This window comes from Desmodus rotundus, chromosome 9, assembly GCF_022682495.2.
Source record: "Desmodus rotundus isolate HL8 chromosome 9, HLdesRot8A.1, whole genome shotgun sequence".
Taxonomy (NCBI): domain Eukaryota; kingdom Metazoa; phylum Chordata; class Mammalia; order Chiroptera; family Phyllostomidae; genus Desmodus; species Desmodus rotundus.
The window spans coordinates 86,407,377-86,433,734 of record NC_071395.1 but is presented as its reverse complement, the minus strand read 5'-3'; the positions used below and the strand labels follow the sequence as shown (position 1 = coordinate 86,433,734).

Below are 26,358 nucleotides of genomic sequence, written 5' to 3'. Positions count from 1 at the left end.
CAGTGAACTGATTACTCATGCAGTACTAAAAATAAATAATTCTAATACACCAAAGCTGGTTTTTCCTATAAAACAATAATACTCGGTGCCCTTTGGAATACCTCCCAGGGAAGAAATTTTGTAATAAGTTTGGTTCTTGCCCCAGTGGACTAAAATATGGACTGAGTGACAGGGAACATGTACCCACAGTGTAAACCTCTTACAGACACCGCACCCCCGGCAAACTTCTGTGCCCAATCTGGGAGAGAACACAGAGTCAACTAATCCAGTATGATCTCTCAGTCTTGGCCCTGTCGCTTGATGCTTTTGGCAGACCCGGTGAGCCCTATGGCCTGAAGCTTGGGTGGACTGATCGTTTCATCAGAGGAAGACTGGGCGTTGAGGGCAGCTTCCTTGGATTCAGTCAGCCTGGGATTGGAATTGTGGGTTTACCACTTGGAAGCAGGTTAGCCAAACTCATTTAGAACGTGGGAATAATGGTATTCATAGGTAAGGGTGTGCGTGTGTGCATGTGTGTGTTTTAAATAGTTCATGAGGTGCAGATAAAGCACTTAACCCTGTTTTCAGCATATATCCTTTTCTCCTTAGGTCAAGACTGAGAGTCGGGTGGCGTGAGTTTTATTTTCAGCTCTGTTGAGGACCGTGGCTTCAGGAAATCACTGACTTTTTCTATGCTTCATTTTTCTCAGCCTGAAAAATGGCACAAAGCCCTCCTGTTAAGTAGACATATAACGCAAATTAATATAAAGCCGGAGTCAGCAAGCTTTTCTGCAGAAGGCCAGAGAGTAAATATTTTAGGCTACCTGGGCCACAGTTGCTTCTAATTCTAATCATTTGGATATTCTTTGTTGTTTGGTTTTTTATAACCCTTTAAACTTGTAAAAGTCTTTCTTAGCTGGGCCACAGGCTGTACTTTGCAGAGCCCTGGTACGAATTCTAGACTATTAGACCTGGAAGAGGTCTTACCCAGCACCCTTATTGGATGACAAGAAAATAGAGGTAGCCCCCAATACTAGTGACCTTTCTGTTGCTTCTATTGCTTCTAAAAGGAAGAATGCTGAACAATTGCAAAGGATTTTTTATTGTTTGCATTAGTCACACATATCAAGTAATATTTGTCTTTATTTCAAAGTTCCACTGCAATTAGTGTGAACAAATAGTGACAACTAAAGAAAAATAGCTTTGGAGATTTTAGGGATGAGAAATCAGATTTGTAGTAATATAATTCATCTGGAAAGTGTTTCGGAAGAAACAGTCCCTGCTCAGAAACACGAGATATGTAAAAACATCACTGCCGTGCGTGTGTGTATGTTGTGCGTGTGTTTTCTGCTCTCTCCCTCCCTCCTAGGCCCTGGTTTTAAGTTTGTATGGAGAAGCTTATTGTATGTATTCTGTGTGTTTCAGAAGGATTTTGAGGTGAGAGGAGGCTCGCCATTAAAGCCAGAGATTCATGTTTATATCTGTGTTTATATTTCTATGTTTCCCTCATTGTTTTCTTTATTGATTTAGTTTCAGCAGAGGGGGTAGAATTATAATACATTAGGATTGGTAAAAGTTGTTGTTGGCAAGGGATTTGCTTCTCTCTTCCTTTCATCTTCCTTCCCTTCCATTTCCCCTTGTATTTTTCTAGAGACGGCTCTGGCACGGAACGTCCCCCAGTTGCTTTATTATTTGGCCGTGTTAACAGTATGTTTCTTGGCATACACTCCTTGTGTCATGATGCTTTTGGTGCGTTTATTTCAGGAAAAATGCTTTTCTAGGCTCCTCATTAGGTGCACAGCCAAAACCAAACATCTTTCTCTGGAGTGGCTTAATACCCACCCAGGCAGCACTGAAGTAGTAGAAATAAATGCACATGAGGTGACCGTGCTGTCTTACGGAGACACAAAATCAGCGGCCTCTGGCTGCCGAGATGGCCTTTGGATAGTGTGTACACTGTGTAGGGAAGGGATGTCACAACTGAATGAGACAGCCTGGGAGAGCAGAAAGTATTCTGACCTGAAAATCAGGGGCCCTGGGTGAGGTGTGGCTTTGGACAAGTCAGCTTGCCTCTCTGGACCATCTTTTTTTCCATCTGTAAAGGCAGGGACTAGATAAATTTTGAATTCTTATGGTCTGGGAACTTTGCGCATTAAGATAACCATTTGTCAGTACTGTTGTTTAAACAGTTGTGGAGAAAGTGAGGGGTTAATCGGGCGGGCACGTTGGTGTTCTTGGATGAAGAAGGTTTGAGGCTACTGGAATGATATACCTCTATATAACTACATGCATATGGCTTGTATGTATTGGGTGTTTACTCCACGTCAGGCATTCTGCTAAGCGCTTTACTTGGAATGTTTCATTTAATACTCCTGCTCCACGAGGTAGGTACGCTAATACCCTCATGGTAAAGAAGAAATAGAGCTCTGGCTGGGTGGCTCCGTGGGTTAGAGCACTGTCCTGATGCCCCAGGGTCGTGGGTTCAATTTCTGGTCAGGGCACATTGAAGAATCAACTAGTGAGTGCACAAATAAATGGGGCAACAAATCGATGCTTCTCTCTCTCTCTTTCTCAAATTAAAAGAAAGAAAGAAAAAGATGAAGGAAAAGAAACAGAAGCTCAAAGAGATTCATTTAATCCCACATGTATTTTATTCCAAATCTTTCACTGTTACCACTTTTATGCTGCTTTATTTTATTCATAAACTTCCTTTTCATTTCCAAGGAAAAATCCAATTGCATATAATTTGGGAAGGACATTTTTGACTGAAATCTCGTGTTTTTTGTTTTTCCCCTTTTTTTCCTTAGGCCACCTCGAGATTTAGACTCCAAAGCATGCATATCTATTGGAAATCAGGTGAGGAAAGTCACATTGGCCAGTTCATATCTTAATCATTCATGTGTGTGCTTTCTGACTGCCCATTGAAAAATGTATTTTCTGTAATATGCTGTGAGAGGGTAGGTCAGAAAATTAGAATTTAAGTGGAAGTAGTATGTGGATCTCTTGATATTTTTGAGTGTGGAGTTGAAGTCAGGCTGTTGAGGTGTTGAGGGAAGGCATTTGAAGAGAGTAGATGCCTCTCTTTGGGGGCAGGGTGTACTAAGCATGGATTTGGTTGCTGCCAGTCAGTACACACGTGGGCACACATGGACTGGAGGGGGCACGGCTGATGCACTGCAGGGCAGACAGCTTACGCTGAGCACTTTGAAAGCTCGGTTGGAGTCGGGTCTCCATATTACCAGTGACAAGCCGGTGGCATTTTCTGGGAGTCTAAACATCTCCTGACACTTGTTGCCTTCAGTGGCTCCTTGGAGAAACTTTGACACTGGTAGCTCAGAAGTACCCCTTGGAATGCTGGGAGAAACCAGAGAGAGGACAACATAGTCTATGTCGAGTTTACTCTTCTCTTTTCTCTTGCATTACGCTTCTGTCCTGCAGAATTTCGAGGTGAAGGCGGATGACCTGGAGCCCATAGCGGAGCTGGGACGAGGTGCGTACGGGGTGGTGGAGAAGATGCGGCACGTGCCCAGCGGGCAGATCATGGCCGTGAAGGTAGCGTTGACATTCCCCGCATGTTGTTTTTCCTCCCTGTGGTGTTTCTGTTTGTCTGTCCCAGGTGCACGTCAGCTCTCTTCATGGGAGCGAAAGAATCTTCAATGGGGTGAAACAGAAGAGATTATTTGTGGGGAACAGACTGCCCTCCAAATGTGGGGGAAATACCGTATTTTGCTGTGTATAATGCACACTTGTGTTTTTGGCCCAAACTTTCAGGAAAAAAAATCTTTCATTTTATGGTATATAGACATGGAATTAGTACTACCCATGTATAATGTGCGCCCTTATTTTTACCTCAAAAATTTGGGCCAAAAGTGTGAATTATACATGGCAAAATACAGGCACTTCCTTAATGTCATCTAATCCTGGGTCCAAATTAAAATTACTTTGATTGTCTCAAAGTTGTTATTGTTTTTCCTATTGGTTGTTCAAATTAGAATCCAAACAAATGTTCACATTTTGCAGTTGGTTTTTATGTCTGAAAAGTCTCTTTTATTCTATGTTCTATTTCTTTTAAAGAATTGTCCCTGAAAATCAGGAAACCAGTATTGAGAGGAAAAATTGCCTCCATTTGTGGAAAAAAAGGAGGGTAAAATACATCTTGAGTGAATTTGCATAGTTGCTGCACTATAAAAAGAAATGTGTAATCATTGCATATTTCTCGAGTAGATGCTGGAAGGACCTTGGAGACTCTCCATCTCTAAACGAATGAATAGATTTGGGCCATTGTTAAGAATGTGGATGGCCAGATGACGTGGACCCCTTTGTTTTTAGAGAATGGAGATGACTTACCCTTAGCTCGTAGATGTTTCAGTTCTACTGGAGACTCTGTGCTAAACAGGCAGCATGTGAAAGCCTGGTATATATCGTTCCTGTGATTTAATGGCATAATCGTATTTCTATAAGGCTACATTTGCTGATGTGAGAGGTTTCTCTTCTCTCAGAATCACTGGGATAAGAATGAAAGATTTCTCCGTTTCTGTGAGATGCCTTCTATTTCCCACAGCTGTACCAGTTCTCACACAGTTGCTGTTTAATCCAAATATTCTTACTTGTTCCCAAAGAGGGGCTTTTGGCTTTTGTTGTAGGACTCCAAATCAGCCACAGAGTAATTCATAACTGTGGCCTTCTTGCACTGAACAGATGTAATACAATAAGTCAGACTGTTTTTGTAACTTGGAAATACATTCCCAAACATCTGCACATTTTCCAAAATATATAATCAGGTTTTTTTTAACCAAGGATTATTCGGGAAATCAAATGAATAAACAGTCTTTTTTTATTTTTCTTCTGTTACAAATAGCTAATTACTTAAGGTGGATGTTGGAAAGGTTGTTGCTACAAGTTGTGCCGTGGATTTTTGTACTGTTTTCAGGATGGGTCCCTGCGTTCTTCAGGGCTTCATCCTCAGGGCAGTAACCGTTCATTTTTGCTTGCATTCCCATTCAGCGGATCCGGGCCACAGTAAACAGCCAGGAGCAGAAAAGGCTACTGATGGATCTGGATGTTTCCATGAGGACAGTGGACTGTCCTTTTACGGTCACCTTTTATGGCGCACTCTTCCGGGAGGTAGGCAATCCTTCCATTTAAAGTCAAAGAACAATAGCTTTAAAAGAAAGCATCTCTGATCACATAAATGCTGTGCATGGCTGTGGTGCCCTTTCTTGTTTGACATGCCTCCCATAAAGAGTTTTACGCTTTGTGCTGATAACATGATGCCCTGGTGCAAAGTTGGCTAGAAATGACGGTGTTTTCAAATGTCTTGAGCCCTGTTAAAGATGCTGCAGCTTTCTTTCTCCTTTCTGCTTTGCTCTGTCTCTTTTGGCAGAACTGCCTGTATCAGTGATCTATTGACTGATTGCGATAGAATCCTTAAAATCTGAAATATTCTGGCCCTTCAGCTACTTGCTACACTTTATGTAGCCTGCTTTTGTACCATACTGGCTTATGTTTGTCTTTGCTCTACCTCTGCTTTTCACTCCACTACGCTGTGGGTTATGATGCTTCTCCTCACTCTTACAACCAGCCTTTTGATGAACTCTGGCCAGTGCTCTGTGGGGGAGGTCAGGTATGTGGTAGGCTTGTACACGTTGCTCCTGGGGCAGTCACAGTAGAGGCTTGGATTTCTGGGCTTCTATTGCTTGTCTCTATTGGTATTTTGATGTGATCGCGTGCTGCTTCTGCTTGGCTGTCTGCTAGTTTGCTCTTTGGAGATAATCTTGCTTGTTTATGAATTCCTTTGAGATCTTGAAGAGCAACTGTATATTTCCTCCAAAAACTCAAGCAAGAAGTAGTTCTTCCTAATAGGTGTTCACTGTTTTCTCTTTTTCCCTTTTTCATCTCCTTTAACAATCTCTTAACCACTTGCTTTCCAGGGTGATGTTTGGATCTGCATGGAGCTCATGGATACGTCACTAGATAAATTCTACAAGCAAGTGATTGATAAAGGCCAAACAATTCCAGAGGACATCTTAGGGAAAATAGCAGTTTCTGTGAGTACACCATGAACCCTACAAGGAAAATGTGAGATGTCCAGGCCTCGTGTGAGGAAACATCCAGAACATGTTGAATGCATTATGGGTAAACGAATGCTTTCCTCTGTGAGCCCTGTGGAAGGGTCTACCACTGGCTCAGTTTGGAAAACTCTCAGTTCAAGTGCCTCTCCGTAATGCATTCATCTGCTAGGACTGCATTCCTGGTGTCTGAATTCTGACACTAGTTTAATTTTCATTTGTAGATTTTTTACACATATTCTTAGGACTAATAGGCATAGAAGGAAACAGGAAAAAAAAAATGGATGAAGGTGTTTGCCCTTAAAAGCTACTGAGGTTCAGGAGGATGGAGAAAAAAAATGTTAGAGGCCAAATGAAAACCAAGATATGTGAGTGAGACATCCTCTGGTGGGTGGAGTCCAATTTGTGCAACTCCCTGTGTATCTTTCTGGAAAGGGCCCCCTCTATTTGAGAAAATAAGTCAACTTGTGATCTTAAGTCAGGGATGATAAACCTGGATATACTTATCAGAGCTTCTTGCCAGTGATGGGCGACATAAATCTACCTTGTGTTTCTCTTGCAGATTGTAAAAGCATTAGAACATTTACACAGTAAGCTCTCGGTCATTCATCGAGGTAAGCATTTACGGGCCTTCCCTGGCTGTTCCTGTTCTAAAGTTTGTTGCTTTTACTTGATTTCTACCCCACAATGGGTGGAAATGGAATTGAGTCAGGCAAGAGAACTAAAGGGTTTTCCCTTGCGACTGGATAGCAAATCAGAATATTAGCTGTTCTTGATCTTGTCCAAGGACATGAGAAGACATGGGCTTTATATTACCCCTAAGTTGAATATAAAAAACCTGTTACCAACCAGAGCTGGGGGATCACCCTCCCCCACACTTCCACAACTTTAGAGAACAGGGCAAAAATTCATCTACTGTTGGCCATCGCCTGGAAGCTTGTAGAAAGCAGAACCATTGGCCACAAGACCAACTGACTGTGCATGTTAACACGATGGCTAGGTAATTCTTGTGCACATTAAAGTGTGAAAAGTTCTGGTGTAAAATGCAACATTTTCAGATAGTAGGAGGCAGGATAAAATGAAACAGTTGGTAGATTTGGCCCTTCCTTCTTTCCCTCCTTCTGTTTTTCCTTCCTGTGGGTCTGTTATCTATCTGCCCATACATCCACTCTTCCATCTTTCGTCAGTCCATGTATCCGCCCATTTATCTCGGAAAATCACCTTCCCAGCATTATATACCACCACATTGTTACAGCGCTGTGATAGATGCTCCGAGAGGTATCTGAGAAGAAAACATATTCTTATTAAAATTCTACATAGGAATTCTTGATGGGGAAATAAGCCCATATACAACAGAGCCATGAACACACGTAGGAAGGGGAAAGCACCAAATATGGGAGTAGTGCAGGGGGAGTACAAAACAAGGGAATGAGGGGCCCTGGTGGCGATCGTCAGGGGAGGTTCTTGGAAGAGATCTGCGCCACCAGGTTTTGGGAAAGATTATTGGAAAGTATTGATAGCTAATAAGGCACTATAATTTGGTAATTTCTGTAGTCTCTGAGCCTGAAAATAATGTAAATGCTTCAAAGGTGTGTCTATTGTTATTTTATTATGAAAAATTGGAAAAATGAGAAAGAGAAAGAGGAGGAGAAGACATTGAAACAGAATCCAGATAGAAAGAAAAATGTAGATTCCCGACAAAAGTGAACTGATTGTTAGGGGCTTATTTCAAACTTACGAAATATTTCATTCATGTGAGAGAATGTATGTAAAATTTTTAAAAAATAATGAAAAGAAATGTGTTTATCTGCCATTCTATTGAAAGGGAAAATTATAAGGCATAACTTTAAAAGTTTTTAGGATAACTTTATTTTTCCGATTACGTGTATTTTGTGAAAAGTGCCACAGGGAAACAGTTAGCTGTAATTTCTATTTCTATCACCCAGAGGCAACAGCAGCTCAGCCACTTGGGGGTGGGTAGGTGTCAGATCTTTCCTGGCTGGTGGGGTCAGTGATACCCCTTCATCCACACGCGTATCCTGTGACCTGCTCGTGGTCTGGAATGTCTGAGATAACGATGAGTTGTCCTCCGTGACCTCCGACACACCTTTTGGAGGGGCTTTGATCAAAATCGGTTGATTTGATTGTGCTTGGTTGTGTCACAGTATGCCTCTTTGTTCCATGATCTATTATTCCTACGCTAAACGTGCAGAAGATCAGTACAAACTGGGCTTTTAAAAATTACGTTATTGTCATAACACGTAACATGAGATCTGCTGTCATAACAAAATTTTAAGTGAAGTGTCTAGTTCACCATAGGGCGGATATTGTGTGAGGGCGGGCCCCAAACCCCCAGAATTTGTTTATAAAAAACTGCATTTATCTTGCATGTTGAAACTTTAGTCACCTTCAAATACTCTCCATTTTATGCAGTAAACCTACTGAGACTTTTTTTTGACTGCTCAACACAGTTTTCGAGTTTGTCAACTTTGATGCCTTTTAGTGCTCCTGCCGTGTTTTGTTCGCCTCTCCCACCTCGGCAAAATGTTTCCCTTTGAGGACTTTTTTCCTCGGGGAAACAACAACAACAACAAAAGAGTTGCTTGGGGCGAGATTGGGTGAATAGGGAGGGTGGGGCTTGGGGGTCCTGCTGTTTTTTGGTTAAGAACTGCTGAATACTCAGAGTGGTGTGGAAAGGTGTGCTTGTAAGTCACCCATCATGAAAGGGGCAAATGCACTGAAAGAATCTTCAAGAAAAATCACTGAAGCTGAATGCAGCCTCTCACAACAATGCCAGCTGGTACACTGGCACAGATGGGTTCCTAGAACACTCACCTAGTGGGAGACACCTACAGGACAAAGGGCTTGCCTTCCAGAAGATAATTCGGCCTTTTTTTTTTTTGATCCCCTGTCTTGTACAGCAGATCTCCAGAACTTACTCATCTCGCATGATTTAGACTATGCCATGGAATTGGGCATTTGCCTCAGTAATCATTTTTTTCAAGAATAAGAAGTACATAACTGGTCATGGATGGCATTTACTTTTATGTTGGGCTTGGGGAAAGCTGAAGGAGAAATGGAGGTATTGGGCCCTCTGGTGGTGGAGGAGTGAATCTTCCCGGCAGGCTGAGATGATGGGCGCCTGGTTGTTCTTGCTTTCAGACGTCAAGCCCTCCAACGTGCTGATCAATACCCTGGGCCAAGTGAAGATGTGCGATTTTGGAATCAGTGGCTACCTTGTAGACTCAGTTGCTAAAACCATTGATGCAGGGTGCAAGCCATACATGGCTGTAAGTACATGGCCGGGGGCGGGGTCTGGGGGGGTGGGGGGTGGTGTGTCTCAGAACGCAAACCCTGCCAGGAGGTAGAAACTGGATGGCTGTGAAGGGAAAACGGAAATGTATCTGAGATGCAAGAGCTATTCTGCACCACCTTTTTTCTTAAATATGTCCTGTCTGGTATCTTTAGTTACTTGATTCATCTATATTATTTTTGTAAAAAGGTATAGTATTTTTAAAAACCTAAGCGAAAAGTTATGTTGTTTGGAAAACACAACATGTAACTAATGCATACAGCCCACACAGTTTTCCACCCTGAGTTGCGGGAGAGCATTACCTTGTTTGTTGAGGACAGAACAGTAAGTAGGGTTTAAATTGCCCATGTATGTCGGTTAGGTCAGTCCTGAGAGAAACTCATAGCTGTGAGCACTCATGGCCATTAGCAGAGGCCTTGGGACCCCTTTCCACTTACAGGACTTCTCCCGTATTCTATGTGGAAATGGACTTGTGCTGGAATTAAAAAACTTCTTGTCCCTGTTCCACTAAAAGCATTTCAGTCTATTAACACCAGAGGGTAGCCCAGTGCCTTTTGTCGATGTTTTTTTTTTAAACTGAGTTCTGGACTGTTGGTGTTTTTAACAAGGAACATTCTGGACTGGCGAAGTAACTTTATGTCCTGCTTCTTCTGGAGGAAAATTGAAATTAGTTTTGAATTGGGAGGGGACTTTGATTTGTTATTGTCTCCTAATGTAGAATGGGAAATGACTGCCGAGACATTGATATTTATTACAGTTAGAGACTCTCTTGGAAGGCAATGTTAACAGCATCAGACAACTCACTTGGTAGCTGGTGCTGCTCCTCACCCCAGAGACTTTGTTGAGCTAAGAATGTCATCTCACTTGTCTTTTTCTGTCTTTTTTCCAGCCTGAAAGAATAAACCCAGAGCTCAACCAGAAGGGATACAGCGTGAAGTCGGACATCTGGAGTCTGGGCATCACAATGGTAGCGTGTGATAACCACCACGGACCGTGAGATTCTGGGCACGCGCGGGAGTGGGGTGGCCTTCCAGACCGAGCGGCAAGTGCCGTAAATGCTGGTCTCGGGCATCCTTCCTGCAAGAGATAGAAGGAGATTCTGAGTGACAGCCGCCTGCGGGGTGGTGAGGAAGAAATGCTGAACTGGGATTGGGCAAAGCCAGTTTTCTCTTCATTCCACCTCTAAGTAGTTGTGTGCCCCTGAGGATGGATGCACGTAGGCTGTCTTACCATCCTCTGTAAAATGAGAGGGCCTGACTGTAGTTCCTCATAGTTTTCTTAAAATTAAATTATTCTAATCAAGGCACAAGGCCCCCGATTAGGACACAGACAGTGCTTCTCAGAGTTCGGTTATGATAGATGTCTTGGCTGTGGAGGTCACGTGTGGCTAACAGATGTGACACAGTACTGTCATCTCCATAGGCACAGCCCTAAAGTTATACAGTCGGTGCTTAGTTACTAACTGGTCATCATTGCTGTTCAGTGCATCACCGAGGCCGGGAGCTTTCCGCTGAGGTCCTGACTCTTCCCCAGGCCTGGCAGCTGATTAAATCCTGTGAACAACTTCATGTTTCTGTCCAGAAAACGTGGGATCTTGTAACAGCAAAGAGGCCTTTACGTCAAGTCCAGAGAAAGATCAGTCCTTCGGTCCTCGGTTGTTTTTATTTCATTCCAGCACGAGACCTGCAGGTGGCAGCAGATGTACACAGCTCTGAAAAAGTATGAGGGCGAGAATAATTTTTTAGACTCAGCAATTGGAAAAACATGGTTGCTTTCTATCCTCAAGTTCAAGACCGTTGGCTTGTAATTTTAAAGTGCCACAGTGGGTTTTGGTGAGGATCCAGTTTTAAATAGGCTTAGTAAGTTAGTATTTGAAAATCCCTAGTACTAGGAACTGGGGGAAATTTGTAGAGAACATATTCTTAGTTTATTCCCCCCAGAAGTTTTCCTTGAACTTCACCATTGTTTCTTTCCACTGGTTCTCCTGGGAGGAAACCCAGTGGTCTCCGTAAAGGACCTGTGTGTCAGCTGCTGTCTCCCTGTTTTCCTCTCCCCTCCAGATTGAGTTGGCCATCCTTCGGTTTCCCTATGATTCGTGGGGAACTCCCTTCCAGCAGCTCAAACAGGTGGTAGAGGAGCCGTCGCCACAGCTCCCAGCAGACAAGTTCTCCGAGGAGTTTGTGGACTTTACCTCACAGTGGTAAGAGAGCCTCGTCTCCCAGATGCCGTGTTCAAGGAAGAAGAGTTCTCATGAATACCCTCCATCAGGTTTACCCCATTCTGCATACATTCATTCCAAAAGCATTTATGGAGTGCACCCTCGATGCTGGAGCAACACAGATGCTTCTGTTCAGTCCCTGCCCTCACGGAGCTCAGAGTCAAGCAGGGGAGTCTCATCCACCAATAATTATAGTACGATACACAGGTCCAGTGATGGAGATATTCCTAGGGTATTGGGGGGAACTCAGAGAAAAGGCATCAGGACAGAGTTTCTGAAGGAGATGTATTCTGAGCTGAGACCATGTGAGATAGTCTCCAAGTGAAAGGCAAGTAGGGGAAGGAAGGGTATTCTGAGCAGAAAAAGCACCCTGCATCTTGTCGCAAAGCGAGAGACTCTTACGAGATCTTGAAGCAATTGGATGTTGGTTAGAGCACGAAGAGAAAGATGGTAGGACCCACTGGAGGTTTCAAGGTAGGAAGTAGGTAAGATGCAAAGAATGAGCTGGGGTGAGAAGGCGGCGGCTAATTTCAGAGTGTTCCTTTTGGACCTAGAAGTCTTGCAGTAGTTCTGGTGGTTAGTAGGCTGTTTCCGGCAGAGTACTTGCTGGCTGTGGATCCACGTGCCCATGGCCATTTGATGGACAGCATCCAGGGACTGAGAAGGGAATCTAAAGATAGTTGGAGTGGAAAGATAAAAGGAGCCGTACTAATGTTGTGAACTTTGCTTGTATCAAAATTGCCAGTGGAATCAAGGAAAGTAGGAGAGGGGATAGTTTTCTCCAGAAAATCTAGTGATTTCTGTCTGCATCAGGACCGTGTTGCCTGATGAAACTTGACGCTCACGACCATTGCAAGTGATGCTGGAAAATGACGCCCAGGGAATGCACAGAATGGAGCTGAGTTAGTTTATCGGGGCATCCTGCAGAAGCAGGCGAGAATGGGGAGGAAGGGGAATCGGAGATGGTCATGGACCCGGCTGCGGCTCTCGGACAGGACCAATGCTGGCCACTTGCTATAGAGGAAGAGAAAGAGTTCTGAAGGCTGTTTGAGAATCCAGCTCCCTCAGTATTGCCATTCCTTGGCCTCCAGGCTCTTTGGAAGAAGTATTCTGATTACAGCTTTTGTTGGGAGACTTGCTGAGATGAAGCAACTGTCTCTGGCTGGTGAAACTGAGGCCTCTTGGACTCTTTGTTAGTTCTAGCCCTGTGTCACCTCTGGTACTTCCTCCTAATGATGTATGAGGGAGGCCTACCATTGTTTTTGTTCTGGCTGAATGCCAGAGAGGGGCTGGGGCATTGGGTTCTAGTATGTAAAGGCTCTAGGATCCCTTACATTACAATGGTGGATCCTCTTAATACATATATCCTCTGGGCCACCAACATATGTCCTCCCGTCTGCTTTCTTGGGTATGTGCCACATATGGGGGCTCCCCTGTCAGGTTGAGATGAGCTCATGAGTTTGCCTTCTGGAATCAAAAATTTTTCCTTTTCCTATCCAGAAGTCATATAGGAAAAGGGATGAGTCATTTTGGAGAGTTTAGACCAACCGTTTTCAAGAGGGGCAGTAAGGGTCTTAACTAGAGGAGTCTTTTCAAACTATCCTTCTTACAACCTTGTCCGCTTGCCCCCTTTCTCCAAGATTCTGGGTACTTCAGCAGACTGGTAAGCCCAAGGCTGGTGTGAAAAGTTCTGGAAAGCTGGCCCGCCTTTGGTGATTCACCAGTTTAACTCAATGGTTCTCGACTCTGGCTGCTCACGTATAAACCGTGAGAGAGCTCTCCAGTGTACATCCTTCTTCACCCGGGCCTCCCCCTCAGAGATCCTGATTCCACTGGTGTGAATGAACAGTGGTATTTTCCAAATGTTCTCCAGTTGTTCTTCTGTGCAGCCGGGTCGAGAGCCCCATATTTAGACCTATGGACCAATGCTTGTGTCCAGGAGCTCGTCTTCTTCCATTTCTTTTTATGTTAATCAGCTTAACAATAACCCACAACCTTCGGACCAACTTCAATTTATTTTTTTAAAAGCATCCAATGACATTTTTTTTAGCAAAGTATTTCTTTTTCTTACTTAGAATTTCCCGTAAAGAATCAGAGTGTTAAAGCTTTTTATAGATATTTTAAAAATGAAAACCTTGAAAAGTAAGTGCTCACCATTTTTAATGTATGTGCACGAATGTAGAAATCCCAGATACTTGTATTATTGTTCTTTATATTGTGTCCACCCTGTGCCTGCCCACTCCAACCTCCCTCCCCCCCACTCCCACCACCCGCCACCCAAAACACTCGTGGTCTTCATGGCTCCCCTCCAAGGTCTCCATTTCCCTTTCTTTTTCTCTCAATTTTAGTCCCAGCTACTATAGCTTGTACATTTAAAACTTATGAGCCATAGACATTTTCCAGCTTTGCTGGAACCATCAATCCTGCTACTGCTGTTAATTCTGTTTCATTTCATTCACACTCAAGTCAGCTTATCTGGCTTGCTTTTGGGATTTACTAAGGGGGGGTAGAGAGAGAGAGAGAGAACTCGAAATCACTAGCATCGAAGTTGTCAGAGAATACAGTCTCCTTCCGACTTTTGGTGCTGTAGAATCTGGTGCTGAAGAATATCAGTTGTGTAAAAGCGGACTCATTTTGCTGGTATGGGAATTGCAAAGTAGAGGGCGAATTTATCGCATGTTCTTACTTGTGCTCGGTCGGGTATTTTAAGAGTATAGGCTCTCCTATTTCACATGCCAGGTCAGTAGCTTTTTGCCTATCATAAACCAATACAGTGTCTTTGACACATCCTTAGTATGACCACTGTTTTGAAGCTGAGTTGGAAACACGATCAGATGCTTCCAAAAATGGTGCTGATTTTTTAAAATAAAAGATTTTATGAATGGCTTAGATCTTTGTGGAAACATTTTTGTTTTTCATACGTATTAGCACACAGATGCAGACCACCCCTGGGGGCAGTCTAATTATTCCACTTGTTTTATTTCTGCTAGTTTTAAGTTTGATCCGGAGCTGGCTGGAAAGAATGGAAAAATGATGACGACCTAAGAACACCTCTTCTATTTCATGATGAAGAGAAGGGCGTAGCCTCTGAGTGTAACTCCCTTTTGTAGCTGTTTCTCCATTTTTCTCTGTAGAAAACTGTGTTTCTGAGACACATCTTTATGCAAGAACCCCCTTTTTGAGTGATCTCCTTGCATTTTTTGTATTTTTTTTTTTTACCTAGTTGGGCTATGATCCTTCCAGACATCTCAAAAAGCCCCAACTCTTTGTCGTAAGTGGGGGAAGGGAACTACCGATTTAGAAAGCGAAAGATTTAATTTCAAATTTCAAGGTCAATGCATCTATGTTTTTATCTTCTACATCTGTCTCTGAGCTACAAGCAGAACTAGAAGAGAAAGGGTGCATCACTCACAGCCTAGGTGATCTGTGCGAGTATTTGTGGCCTTTGACGAGAGATGTCCCCACTAAGCTTTTGCTGACGTGACAGTGGCACTAAATACTCTACACCAGCGGTCTCCAACCTCGTTGGCACCAGGGACCGGTTTTATGGAAGCTAATTTTTCCATGGACTGGGGCGGGGGTCGGGGGGGGGGAAGTGGTTGGAGATGATTTCTAACAGGCCCAGACTGGTACCGGTTTGCGGCCCCGAGGTTGGGGACCCTGGCTGTATACCATCCAGGGACCCAGCTTGGTGGCCACTCTCCTCTGATTGCTGCTTGCAGTTTGTGGGGTTGAGGAGAAAGCTCTCACAGGCCACCCCTGTCACATCCTGAGTTCAAGCTAGAGCCCAGAGGTCCAGCTGATACCAATTTCTTTTGTAATAACATCAGAGAAACATTATCGTGAGGGGAGGGGTGGAGAAAAGAAAAAGTTCGGGCATTTATTCCCTATGAACTTGAAGAACAAAAACACAGTGATAGCTTACAAACCCGTCCTTTGTGTACTTCTTTTGAAATAGGGACTACGGAATGGTATTTTCTTCCTCTTTTTTCCCCACTCAAGGCTTTCTTATCGTGGAGGTTTTAATGAGTTCCTGGGATGAGTGGTGCTGACCAGGTACACTGAGTTTGGGGTTTTTTCATAGAGAAGTCTCATGGAAAAGCTGTGCCTTCTGGTCCTGCAGAAGGCTTAACAAATGAGTTTCTCAAGACAGCGGTATCTTTGCAGGCCTAAAGTTTTTACGGTAACCTCTTCCTGTAGGTCCACAGGCTTGGGGACTGAAGGAAGTCACTGGCAACTGACTCCTGAACACCAGGATAGCTGGATTTCCGTTTCGCTTTCCCTTGAGGCCTATTGAAGAGGCTCAGTGCCCAGCTGACCAGCCTGCTGGCCTGGCGGCGTGTGTTGGAGGCCCACCCAGACATCGATCCCGTCTGACTCAGAGGAACTAGTATAGAACAGACACAGTCCGATGATATAGTTCCCAACTTGTTCAGGAAAGACAGCAGAAAGGGGCACTGGATGTGTATTTAGCTTACGACATAGGTATGGCTTGGGAGGCGTAGTGTGTTTTTGTTTTGTGGATATACCACATAGCCTTCTTGGAAACGGTGGGAGGGGGTGGGGAGTTCAAATCGGCAGAAACCCTCTGGTCAGCACAAACTTCAAGCTAGCAATTCTCAAGACAGCACGAAGCTGTGTTTTAGTGTCGGCCACGGTCAGGAGCGTGTGTTGTGGCATTTGGAAGAGGAATTAGGGCTGTTAGCTAATTGCATGCTTGAAAATGACAAGCCACTTGAAAATTCAAAAGTCTGACTCCACTCCAAAAAGAAATCAGTGTAGCTTTGAACTCTGTAGTTGTTATTTTATACTGAATTTCAAGCACTTCCTATTAAACATGGAAAGTTTGCCTTTTCCCCTAACCTTATACTGAGTATTTGGCTATTCTTAGGCCATGTTTTGAAGTGTTCTCAATTTAAAATATAGAGGGAATGGGGTTTATCTCTTACGTTAATTTAATAAACAGCCTTGGTTTGCTGTGTAAGTATTTTTTCCATCCGCACAGCCGTGTTAAATTTTGAGCTTTCTAATCAGGGATTGTAAGTCAAGAATGAGTACTGGTTAGCAATCTCTGAGATTTCAGGAATTCTTATCACGTTATGCCAGATAAACTTGTGGTACTTTCCCCACATTTTCTTTGTACCGATTAAAAAACAATACTAGAGAAATTTTCTTAAATTCTTCCAGAAGTGAAAAAACATTGTAACTTAAAATTACCTCTCCTTAAAAAATGGAAGTTTCAAGTTCTTCTACCTGAAGAGAAAAGAGATTATAATTTCATTATCTACTAAGTAGAAGGTCAGAATTCTCCAGCCTCACAAAGATCTCTGGTGGACCAAAGAGGCCATTGTTTTTAACATTTGAGAAACAAGCCCTTCTTCCCAACTCTCATTCCAATGGGACGTGGTCCTCAAGGGAAGAGTTTCAGGGTCTGTGTGGAGTGAGGGGCTGTTGCCGGACGCCATGTTCCATCTACCGAACCACTTCGACATTGACTGTGGATATAATGTTGAATTTGCATTTCTCATTCTTGATTTTAGCAAGGTAAATCGTTCAGATTATAGAGAAGACATACCGGTTTTTTATTTGCTTTTGACAGCAGCTGAAAATGTAGGGCTTTTGTATGTTAGCCTGTGTGTTTGCTTTTACTGGGGTCTCTGTGCAAGTCAGCCACACTCCCGAGATCACATTTCTGCTTGTGTTTCTTGGTGAAGTGGCTCTTGAATTTAGAAGGAAGAACTTTTGCTTTCAGGGGTGGAGGTAGGGACGGGTGGTTGTGGTGGGAATGTGCCCAAAGGACGGACAAATCAGCTGGAGATGCTTCTAAGTCGGCAATTTTCAACCCACGTACCGTGAAAAGTTAAACATCGAACACCTGACTATGTAGTCAGGGGCACTGACCTCTTTTCCCTTAGACTGGCAGATAAAAAAAAAATGACAACAGCCAACACAACAATAGCAGTCTGGTGTGAATGAATCGAAATTACAACTATTTTTTTTGTCAGATCGGCAAAAAGTATATTTTTTGGTGTGCTGTAGAACTTTAGTAATTAGTTGATGTGTGCCATGAGATGAGAAAGGTTGGAATCGCCGTTCTAAGTGAAACTCATTCCAGAGAAGGGGATGGAAGGTAGCAACGAGGACGTATACCCAGGGCACATGGCCCTGGGTTTCTCAGCCTCGGCACTAGTGACATTTGGGGCTGGATCATTCTTTGTCATGAGAAACGGTCCTGTGCATTATAGGATGTTTAGCAACATCCCTGGCCTCTGCCTATAGATGCCAAGACCACCCTTGTCCCCCACCAGCTGTGCCAACCAAAATGCTGCCAGACCTTGCTGAATACCCTCTTGAGGGCAAAGCCCCCTGTAGCTGAGAACCACCAGGAGGGCCCCATGGAATCTCAGGGTATAGGGACCTGCAGAGTCGTGAGGGGGAGTGACGAGGTGTCATTCATTTCACTCAGACGCACCTTCCCATGTCAATCTGCTCTGACAGTTGATAATTCTCCTGTCTAATCCCTTCTTATTGTTATCCTCAGTTGAGATGAAACTTTCTCTCATAGGTTGTCTGGTCACTGAGGTCACTAGGTCCTAGATCTGCCCTCAGTTCCAGACTGAAACTTCTCTCCTCACATCTACCTGTACCCTGTCTCAGGTTCCCTGGCTTCTACCCACAGAATTGCCTGGAATAAACTGGTAGGCTGCTTTAAGTTGTTTTGGTTCAAAAGCTTCCTCTTTTCTTCATTTTGATTTATTTTAAACCACAGTTTCTCAAAGCGTCTCGACTACTTCACTCTTTTGTGGGTTTGTACCTGGCTCCCACCGCCCTCGTTGCTGGGCTGTATCCTGCATACGGGTCTCATCTGCTCCAAACGGTCCATTCACGCAGGTCCCAGCAATGTAATAATCAGTCCCACTTTGCTTCCGTCAATACCAGGCAAAGTGCCTTTCCATTCGTGTCTGACTTGTGACCCGATGGGCAGGGGAGTCTGTAGGTTGCCTTGCAAATCATAGTTTTCAAAATCATCCTTTTCTCCATTCTGTAACCTGGGATTCCAACTCCAAATCAACCACTTCTTTTGTTTCTCCATTTTAAGGCTGGGCATGGGTACAGGGTGGGTGGAGGAATGGGTTTCTTCCGATTTCCATTTTATTACTGTTGTCTGCAATGTCAAATGCCATTCACATGTCTGTGTATATAGACCGCCGAATCCACGGGAGCCGCTTGACAAGAGCGCGTGGCCACAAAGCCTTGCTGAGAAGCGTGCTTGCTAAGTCAGAGGCTGGGCGAGCTTTCCCTGTCCGAGAACACAACAGGGCCCCCAGCAAGTGGCGTCATCTTAGACGCTTCACTGTGTGTCTCGCTTCTATCGCAGGCGGGCTTGGTTAAGACTATATAAAAGCAAACTATACGTTCAGGGGGGGTCAGAAGCAAGCAAAACAACCCACTGAAGACAGTGAAGCGATAACAAATGTAATGTAAGAAACGCCGACCAATGGAGGTGGAGTAAAAATTGTGTTGAAGGAAGGTAGATACGTATTTTGAAATATAATGTCTGTAGATTGGAAAGGCTAGTGTATATGGTGCTGGCAAAGTATCAAAGGAAAGTGAACACACACACACACACACAAAGACACACACACCTATTTTTTCCCTGAAGGTACACCAAGAGTGATTTAAACCACAATTTGCAAGTGTAGCAGGAGAAAGTCAGGATAGACGATCTGTGTTTTCAGTACACTTTTAAAGCTGGTTATGTTCAGTTTTCTACGAGTTCTGAAATGCTAGTCTAGTGATACTACAGATGGTTTCTAGATTTAATGGGATTTATTTTTTTTTCTTTAAGCTTGAAGAAGAATTCCAAAGAACGGCCAACATATCCAGAGCTTATGGTGAGTATTGTCAGCAGTGTGAACATGTCCAAACTAACAGCTAGTAAAGATAAAGTGACTAAGTGACTAAGACCTAAATTACAACCGGACAGCCATATTGGAAGAACTGACTCACTGAGACGTTGGTAACTGGAAGTGAACTGAAAACAAAAAGAGTTGAGTCCTTCATTCATCCTAAATCCTTCTTTACTATAAACGGGGGGCAGGTTACCAGTCTCGGCAAATTTTCCATGCTGATAAATAATGGCATAGACCAAATTATGTCTATAAAATTGATATTTTCAAACTAAAGATACACAGTCACAAAGTACTAATATATAATACAGGAAAGCATGATTTAACAGATTTTAATAATGAGAGAAATTTAAATGCTATGTGAGTGATGAATTTTTGATAAAATATTTAGGATTACTTGGATGAACTTTTCAGTGGGTGTTTAGGGAGGAAAGAATCTCTTTGTTTTTTCCTTCTGGTTTTTACTTTTGTGGAAAAAAAACAAAGCCTTAATAATTTGAATTATACAACTTCAGCATTCACAGTTTACCATTTGAATGACCTATGGAAAAAAAGTGAAAATAAGACTTCAGGCTTGTTGTTTTAAAATAGTTTAAGTTGTGGTACCTACATTTCTAAGCTAGTTATTGATAAGTGAATCTTTTTTTTTTTAAATCTTCACCCAAGGACATTTTTTCATTGCATTTTAAAGAGAGAGAGACAGACAGACCGACAGATATCAATGTGAGAGAGAAACATCAATTGGTTGCCTCTCGTACACGCCCCAACCAGGGATGGAACCCACAACCGGAGTATATGCCCTGACCCAGAATCGAACCCACAGTGTTTTGGTTTATGGGGCAATGCTCCAACCACCTAAGCCACACTGGCAAAGGCCAAATGATTCTTTCAGAGACCTAACTTGGCCATTCTTATCTCAGTATATGTTGAATGGTTGAATGTGGGAGAAACACCTTTTTTTGAAATATTATAAAATTTAGACTATTTACTAATTTGTGTTAACCCCTCCCTACATCTGGTATAATTTTCAAGGTTTTAGTTTTAGCAGGAGATGGAAGGGTTCTGTTCATGTGCATCTTCAGAAGAGATCAGAGACAGCAGTGACAGCATTTCTTGCTGGAGCACAGTTACTCAGCGGGCCTTGAATGCCGTCTCCTCTCCCCTCACCCACAAGCCATGCTCAGCTGCAGACTAACTCAGGGCAGGTGATAGAGGTACAGGGTCCTAATATCTCTTAACAAATGGCCGGGTGAGGTGGTTCTAACTTGGAAAAGGTATAGCTTGTTGGCCATTTGTACATCTTCTTTGGAAAAAATGTCTCTTTAGTTCCTTTGCCTATTTTTAAATCAGACTTTTTTTTTGCTATATAGTTGTGGAAGTTCTTTATATATTTTGGATAATAATCCCTTATCAGATAGATATATGGTTTGCAAATATTTTCTCCCATTCTGTAGATTGCCATTTCATTTTGTTAATTATTTCTTTTGCTGTGCAGAAGCATTTTAGTTTGATGTAATTCCACTTGTTGATTTTTGCCAATAAGTACATGAGAAGGTTCTCACATTACTAATCATCAGTGAAATGCAAATGAAAACCACCATGAGATATTATCTCACACCTGTTAGAATGGTTTTTATCAAAAAGACAAGAGATAGCAAGTGTGAGTGGAGATGTGGAGAAAAGGGAACCCTTCTGTACTGTTGGTGAGAATGTAAATTGGTGCAGCCACTATGGAAAACAGTATGTAGGTTCTTCAAAAAAATCAAAGTTAGAACTAGCGTGTGATCTAGCAATTCCATGTCTGGGTATATGTTTGAAGGAAAGGAAATCCCTATCTCATTCCCATGGTCATTGCAGCATCGTTCGCAATGGCCAAGGCGTGGAAATAATCTCAGTGTCTTCTAGTGGATAAATAGGGGAAGAAAGTGTGATATTACACACACAAGGGAATATTATTCAGCCACAGAAGAAAGAAATTCTACCGTTTGTGAAAGTATGAATGAAGCTTGGGGGCATTATGCTAAGTGAAATAAGCCAGACAGGAAAAAACCAAAAATAGATTCTGTATGATCTCACTTCTGTGGAATCTAAAACAGTAGAACTCATGGAAATAGACGGTGGATTGGTGGTGCTCATGGAAATAGACGGTGGATTGGTGGTGCCGGGGTGGAGGGTGGGGGAAATGGGAGATGGGGGTCATAGGGTCCCGTCTTCCAGGTATAAGATGAAGAAGTTCTGGGAATGTGATGTACAACATCCTGACTATAGTTACTACTACTGCATTATATACTTGAAGGTGGATAAAGAATAGCTTTTAAATGTTCCCACCACAAAAGGAAGAATGGTAACTATGTGAGGTGATGGATGGGCTCCCTCACTTTACTGTGATAACTATTTTGCAAAAATAGATGTATGAAATCATCACGATGTCCACCTTAAACTTACGCAATGTTGTATGTCAATTATATCTCAGTAAAGCTGGAAACAAAGAGAAAAAGTATCGTTTGGAGATGTCGATCTCAGAAGAGTTGTAGAGAGCTGATTCAGCAATAGGTGATAGTCACAGCCAAACTCATGGATGTTCAGTCCTGTGGGTTAAGCTTTGATTTAAGCCTGGAGTGTTCTCCAGTGGGGTGACTGAAAAGGAACTCTGGGAAGAGTCTGAAGAGAGATGGGTGGCTCTGTGGGCCTCCATTGTGCCCTTTCAAAGGTCGCTCCTGCAACTCAGCGTTCTACCATGTTTATTAAACTCAGACCCACACTTGAGGGAGAAAAGGTGAATAATGCTTGAGAAAGTGTTAGCACACTACATGTTTGGGTTGAATATTTCCTCCCAGTTGGGTTTTTAACAGCCAGCCAGAGAGGGGTCTTTTCAGTCCTGGAGTCCCCTTTTCAGTAGGTATATGCAACCCCCAGAGCATTTAAACATTAATTTCACATAAAGTACAGTAGACGTGAGTAATCCCTGTGGGGTCCTGTGGAACATTTCCTATATAATTCTGACTGCAAAATGCAAACCTTAATTTTTCCTTCCAAGTGACTTCTTATCAGAGGTTTCAGTGGAACAGACCTGAGAAAAAAAATGCCAAGTTCTAGCTTAATATACACTGGCAGCCGATGTTGAATTCTACCTTTCCAGTGTGTTCTAATGCTGTGGTCTTTTGTGGCCTACATAGTAATGTGGTAAGGTCGTGTGGGCAGCCCTTTCCTTTTAGGGCATTAGTCTTTGTGGTACTGCAACTGGTCTTGCCTTTTAAGGCCATCACTGCTCCCTGCTTTTCTTTGGAATTGAGGTTTTTAAGTGGAAAATCTGAGTCCAAACACTGACTTTAGCCCTGGGAAAACGCATGCTGAGAGGCCATTGTTTAGGTTGTAGGAGTTGGTGAAGAGGTAGAAAAGAAAACAAAAATCCTTTTCTCAGGTGAAGGACACTGTAATTAAGGCCCCAGCCCAGACACGTACCTCTTATAGAAATCTCAAATGTTTTTCTTTCTAACTTGGATTGAGTGGGTGTATTTGCTTTGATATCCTCTCATTTGCTTGTTCTCCCAAACTCCCCTTGGAGATTTGTTCTTCTAGACTACAGACCAGCGTTTTCTGTAAAGGGTTAGACAGTAAGTGTTTTAGGCACTGTGGGCTATCATTATTGCTCGCTTGTGTTGTTTGACTGTGAGAGTAGCCATATTCAGTCTGTAAACAAATGGATGTGGCATGTACCGATAAAACTTTATTTGGAAAATAGGAAGTAGGCTAGAGTTGACCCCCGTCCCAGATGATAATCACCAGAAATGATAACCAGGCCACGCAAGTGATTGCCTGGTGAGGTGATTACGTTCTCCACATACCCTGGGACATTCTCGATTGAATCACAGTGTTAAAGCCGATGACTGAACCCACAGAAAACCATCGTCCTGAGGGGTGAGCTGCTGAACGTAGGATAGGGGAGGACTGGTACTGTATGGTGCCCCGATGCTCCTGGCAGTACGTTCGTGGATCTCCATGTTTTCTCCAGGCAGGGCCACTGGTAAAGTCCTTCCTTCCCGTACCTGGCTCCTGTTTTGAGAAACCCAGCCTGGAGATGATTTCATGGTGCCTAATTTGCTCATCTCTCGGTTGCTGTCCTTGCTATTCTTAGTGCGCTGCTTATAGAAGGGACTGGGTTCCCCCCTAACCTTTTACAGCCTCCAAACCCACACAAGAAGGCGAGTCACTTTCCATTTTGACATGACTGCCGCTTCCCCTCTCTCTGCCCTCTGGCTCTCACAGCATTTTCCCAGCCTGAGAATAAACTGAAAGACGTCTGAGAATTGTTTTTTTAAGATGTCAGGTCAGGTTATTGAATTCATTCACAGACTTGGGCTGCATCCACTGAGCTCAAAGCCACCAGCAGAACCAGAGGCAATATGGGGCTGGCGGGCCTGGCACGCAGTCCTTGAGGTAATCTGAGGTTTAACATGTCCTGTTTTGATGGTCGAAGGCTTTTAAGTACATTAAAAGATCGCCAAATGTCAAGAGGATGTGGGAAAGCTAATAAGCATGATGGTAAAGCACTTGGTAAGTGTGCTGTGTAAGTGGTTAGTAATCAAAAGTAATGCTGTATTTATTTATCCAGAGAGCTCACGACCAAGGACCCAACATCAAGAGCTTCAGTTAATAGAGTGGGTGTGAGGCTCGGAGCCAGCACCCAACCTTTATCTTCAGATAGGCAAAAACAGAAAACCTCTTGCCATTTTCTGTGTCCTGATACTTAACAGTGACCTTCTACCTTCTTTGGGGTTTTATTGTTTTGTTCCTTTCCCATTCGCATTGTTTCCTAAAACTTGCATGGGTGGGCATTCAGTTTCCCACAGAGCTGACTCACCCAGCCCTCCGCTGTCAGGTTTAAAACAAATATAATTAGAAAACCTACAGCTAGGCAACATGAAGGTTATAAACTAAAATCCCCAGTCAGGGAAACAGAGTGAGTCATCTGCATACTGGTCTGCATGCAGAAATGCTCATATTTAGCTGCTCTACCAGTCATTGAAAATGATGCCACCAGACAATCAGGAAGGTGGCCACCGGGGCAGCTGGGGCAGTAGGGAGCAATGCCTGGCACCGGGTCTGCCTGAAGGGGTCGTCCTTGTTGATTTGGGTGGTTGGTTCTGTTTCCCCTCTGAGAACCATCGATCGTGAGCCGATGTATCTCCTTCCAGTTAGAGGTGGAAGGTCCCAGTGTGACGGCGGGGCACCTATTGCAATGAAATTGAAGGGAGGACGGTTCTGGTGCAGAGAAGATGGCTTTGTTTCCTTCGAAGTTGTTTTGGAAGGCACAGCCTCTCGTGTCGTGCCATGCCCACTCCCCCAGCACAGTGCTGGACTTGCTGTTCTTGGGAAGTTTACTTAATCTGGCCTGTGTGAATAGAGACCATTTCTTTTGCTTTTCTATCTTCAGTCTCCGAGTTGAATCTTCTCCACATATACCTAGAGTTTGGCAGTCTAAATTACTTTTCAGAAGCATCAGCTCTTCCTCAGGAGAGACATAAGTATAACTCATGGCTGTGGATGTGGCTTAGAAAGTGGCTTTGTTCACTCATTCAGTCCAGACCCGTTCCACAAGGTCAAGAGCGGGGAATGCCTTGTCCATTTACTGTTCCACGAAGTTGGTTTTTTACTCTACTACCCGTTTCCTGAGAAATGACTGTGCCTAAACCTATGAAATTTCTGATTATTTTACTACTATATCAGTCTAAAATTACTTTGTAGGGAACAGCGTTTTGTGTACATCAGAGTTGGGACTGTCTTTGTGAACCCTTGTAGTTTACCATAGATATGATCTACGTAGCCTAATTGCATCTGTATTTTTAAGCGATAGCTACGCTGCAGTGGGAACATACCGAAATGGGAGAGTGGTAACTAAGAGGAGATGTCTTTCAAATGTTTGTATCACCGGATGTGTACTTGATTTGGGACAGGGTAGGAAGAGTCCAGTTAAGCCCTGATAGGCGTTCGTACTGCGTTTACCAAACAGATCTGTTAATCAGCTAATCTCTTATGTTGTCAGTGACGAATATTAATACTATGTATTTTTTTTTCTTTTCTTTCCCAGCAACATCCATTTTTCACCCTACATGAATCCAAAGCAACAGATGTGGCATCTTTTGTAAAACTGATTATTGGAGACTAGAAGCAGTGGACTCGATCAGTTGACCCTCCTGTGGATTGGTGGGTGTACGGGGTGAAGGAAGTTCACTAAAACGCCAATAGAAACTCATCTTTGAGATAATTTAACCCCGCCTCCCAGAAGGCTTTTTTCTCCCCATTTTCTTTTTTTTTTCCCCCCCTCCAAAAGGGGCCTTGAAATCTATAGTATAGAATGAACTTTGGGATGGATGAAATATAAAGGCTTAGGACTTTAAAAGGTGATTAAATATTTAATGATGTGTCATTATGAGTCCTTAAGCTTCTCAGACTTCTCTTGTTCTTTACGAAATGAATGCATTGGCCCTGGAAAAAAAGGTGCTACAGTAGTGATGAAATTGTAAGTAGATTTGTAGTCCGTCCAACTTATTATTTTAATATTTATGTTTCAGCGCTTGGTTGAAAAGATCCCATTTTATGCAGGGAGGGAGATACAAAAGACAAGGTTGGTTTGGCAATATTTATAGGGCTTTTATTTTTTAAGTTCCATTGTGTCTGTGGTCCAGAAGAAATTATTTAATGTGCATCTTTAAGAGTATTATAAAATTATCAACAAGCAGCTCTTCTTGTGAAATATCTGTTTCAGCTGTTGTGGCTGCCGCATGTTCTCAAGTTTCTGCTCAGTCCTGGGTAACAACTACATATCCTAGGTGAAGTGGCAAGGTATCCTGGTCAGACTCTTTTCCTAAC

General features: G+C 43.1%; 1 protein-coding gene across 7 annotated transcripts in view; it reads left to right on the top strand.

Annotated features, from left to right (window-relative positions):
• Positions 1-25,926, top strand: part of MAP2K6 (mitogen-activated protein kinase kinase 6) — a 93,782-nt gene extending 67,856 nt beyond the window's left edge. For 4 of the 7 annotated variants that reach the window (XM_045182295.2, XM_045182293.2, XM_045182296.3 and 1 more), the window contains exons 3-12: positions 2,787-2,835; positions 3,418-3,531; positions 4,984-5,103; positions 5,910-6,026; positions 6,610-6,661; positions 9,210-9,337; positions 10,250-10,327; positions 11,421-11,560; positions 19,428-19,473; positions 25,577-25,926. In XM_045182295.2, the coding sequence (XP_045038230.1) occupies positions 2,787-2,835; positions 3,418-3,531; positions 4,984-5,103; positions 5,910-6,026; positions 6,610-6,661; positions 9,210-9,337; positions 10,250-10,327; positions 11,421-11,560; positions 19,428-19,473; positions 25,577-25,654 (922 nt within the window). In that variant the 3' untranslated portion in view covers positions 25,655-25,926. Of the gene's footprint in view, positions 1-313; positions 446-2,786; positions 2,836-3,417; positions 3,532-4,983; positions 5,104-5,909; positions 6,027-6,609; positions 6,662-9,209; positions 9,338-10,249; positions 10,328-11,420; positions 11,561-19,427; positions 19,474-25,576 lie in introns of all 7 variants that reach the window. The other 3 variants (XM_045182291.2, XM_045182290.2, XM_045182289.3) reach the window with 1 other exon arrangement.
• The last annotated feature ends 432 nt before the right edge of the window (positions 25,927-26,358 follow it).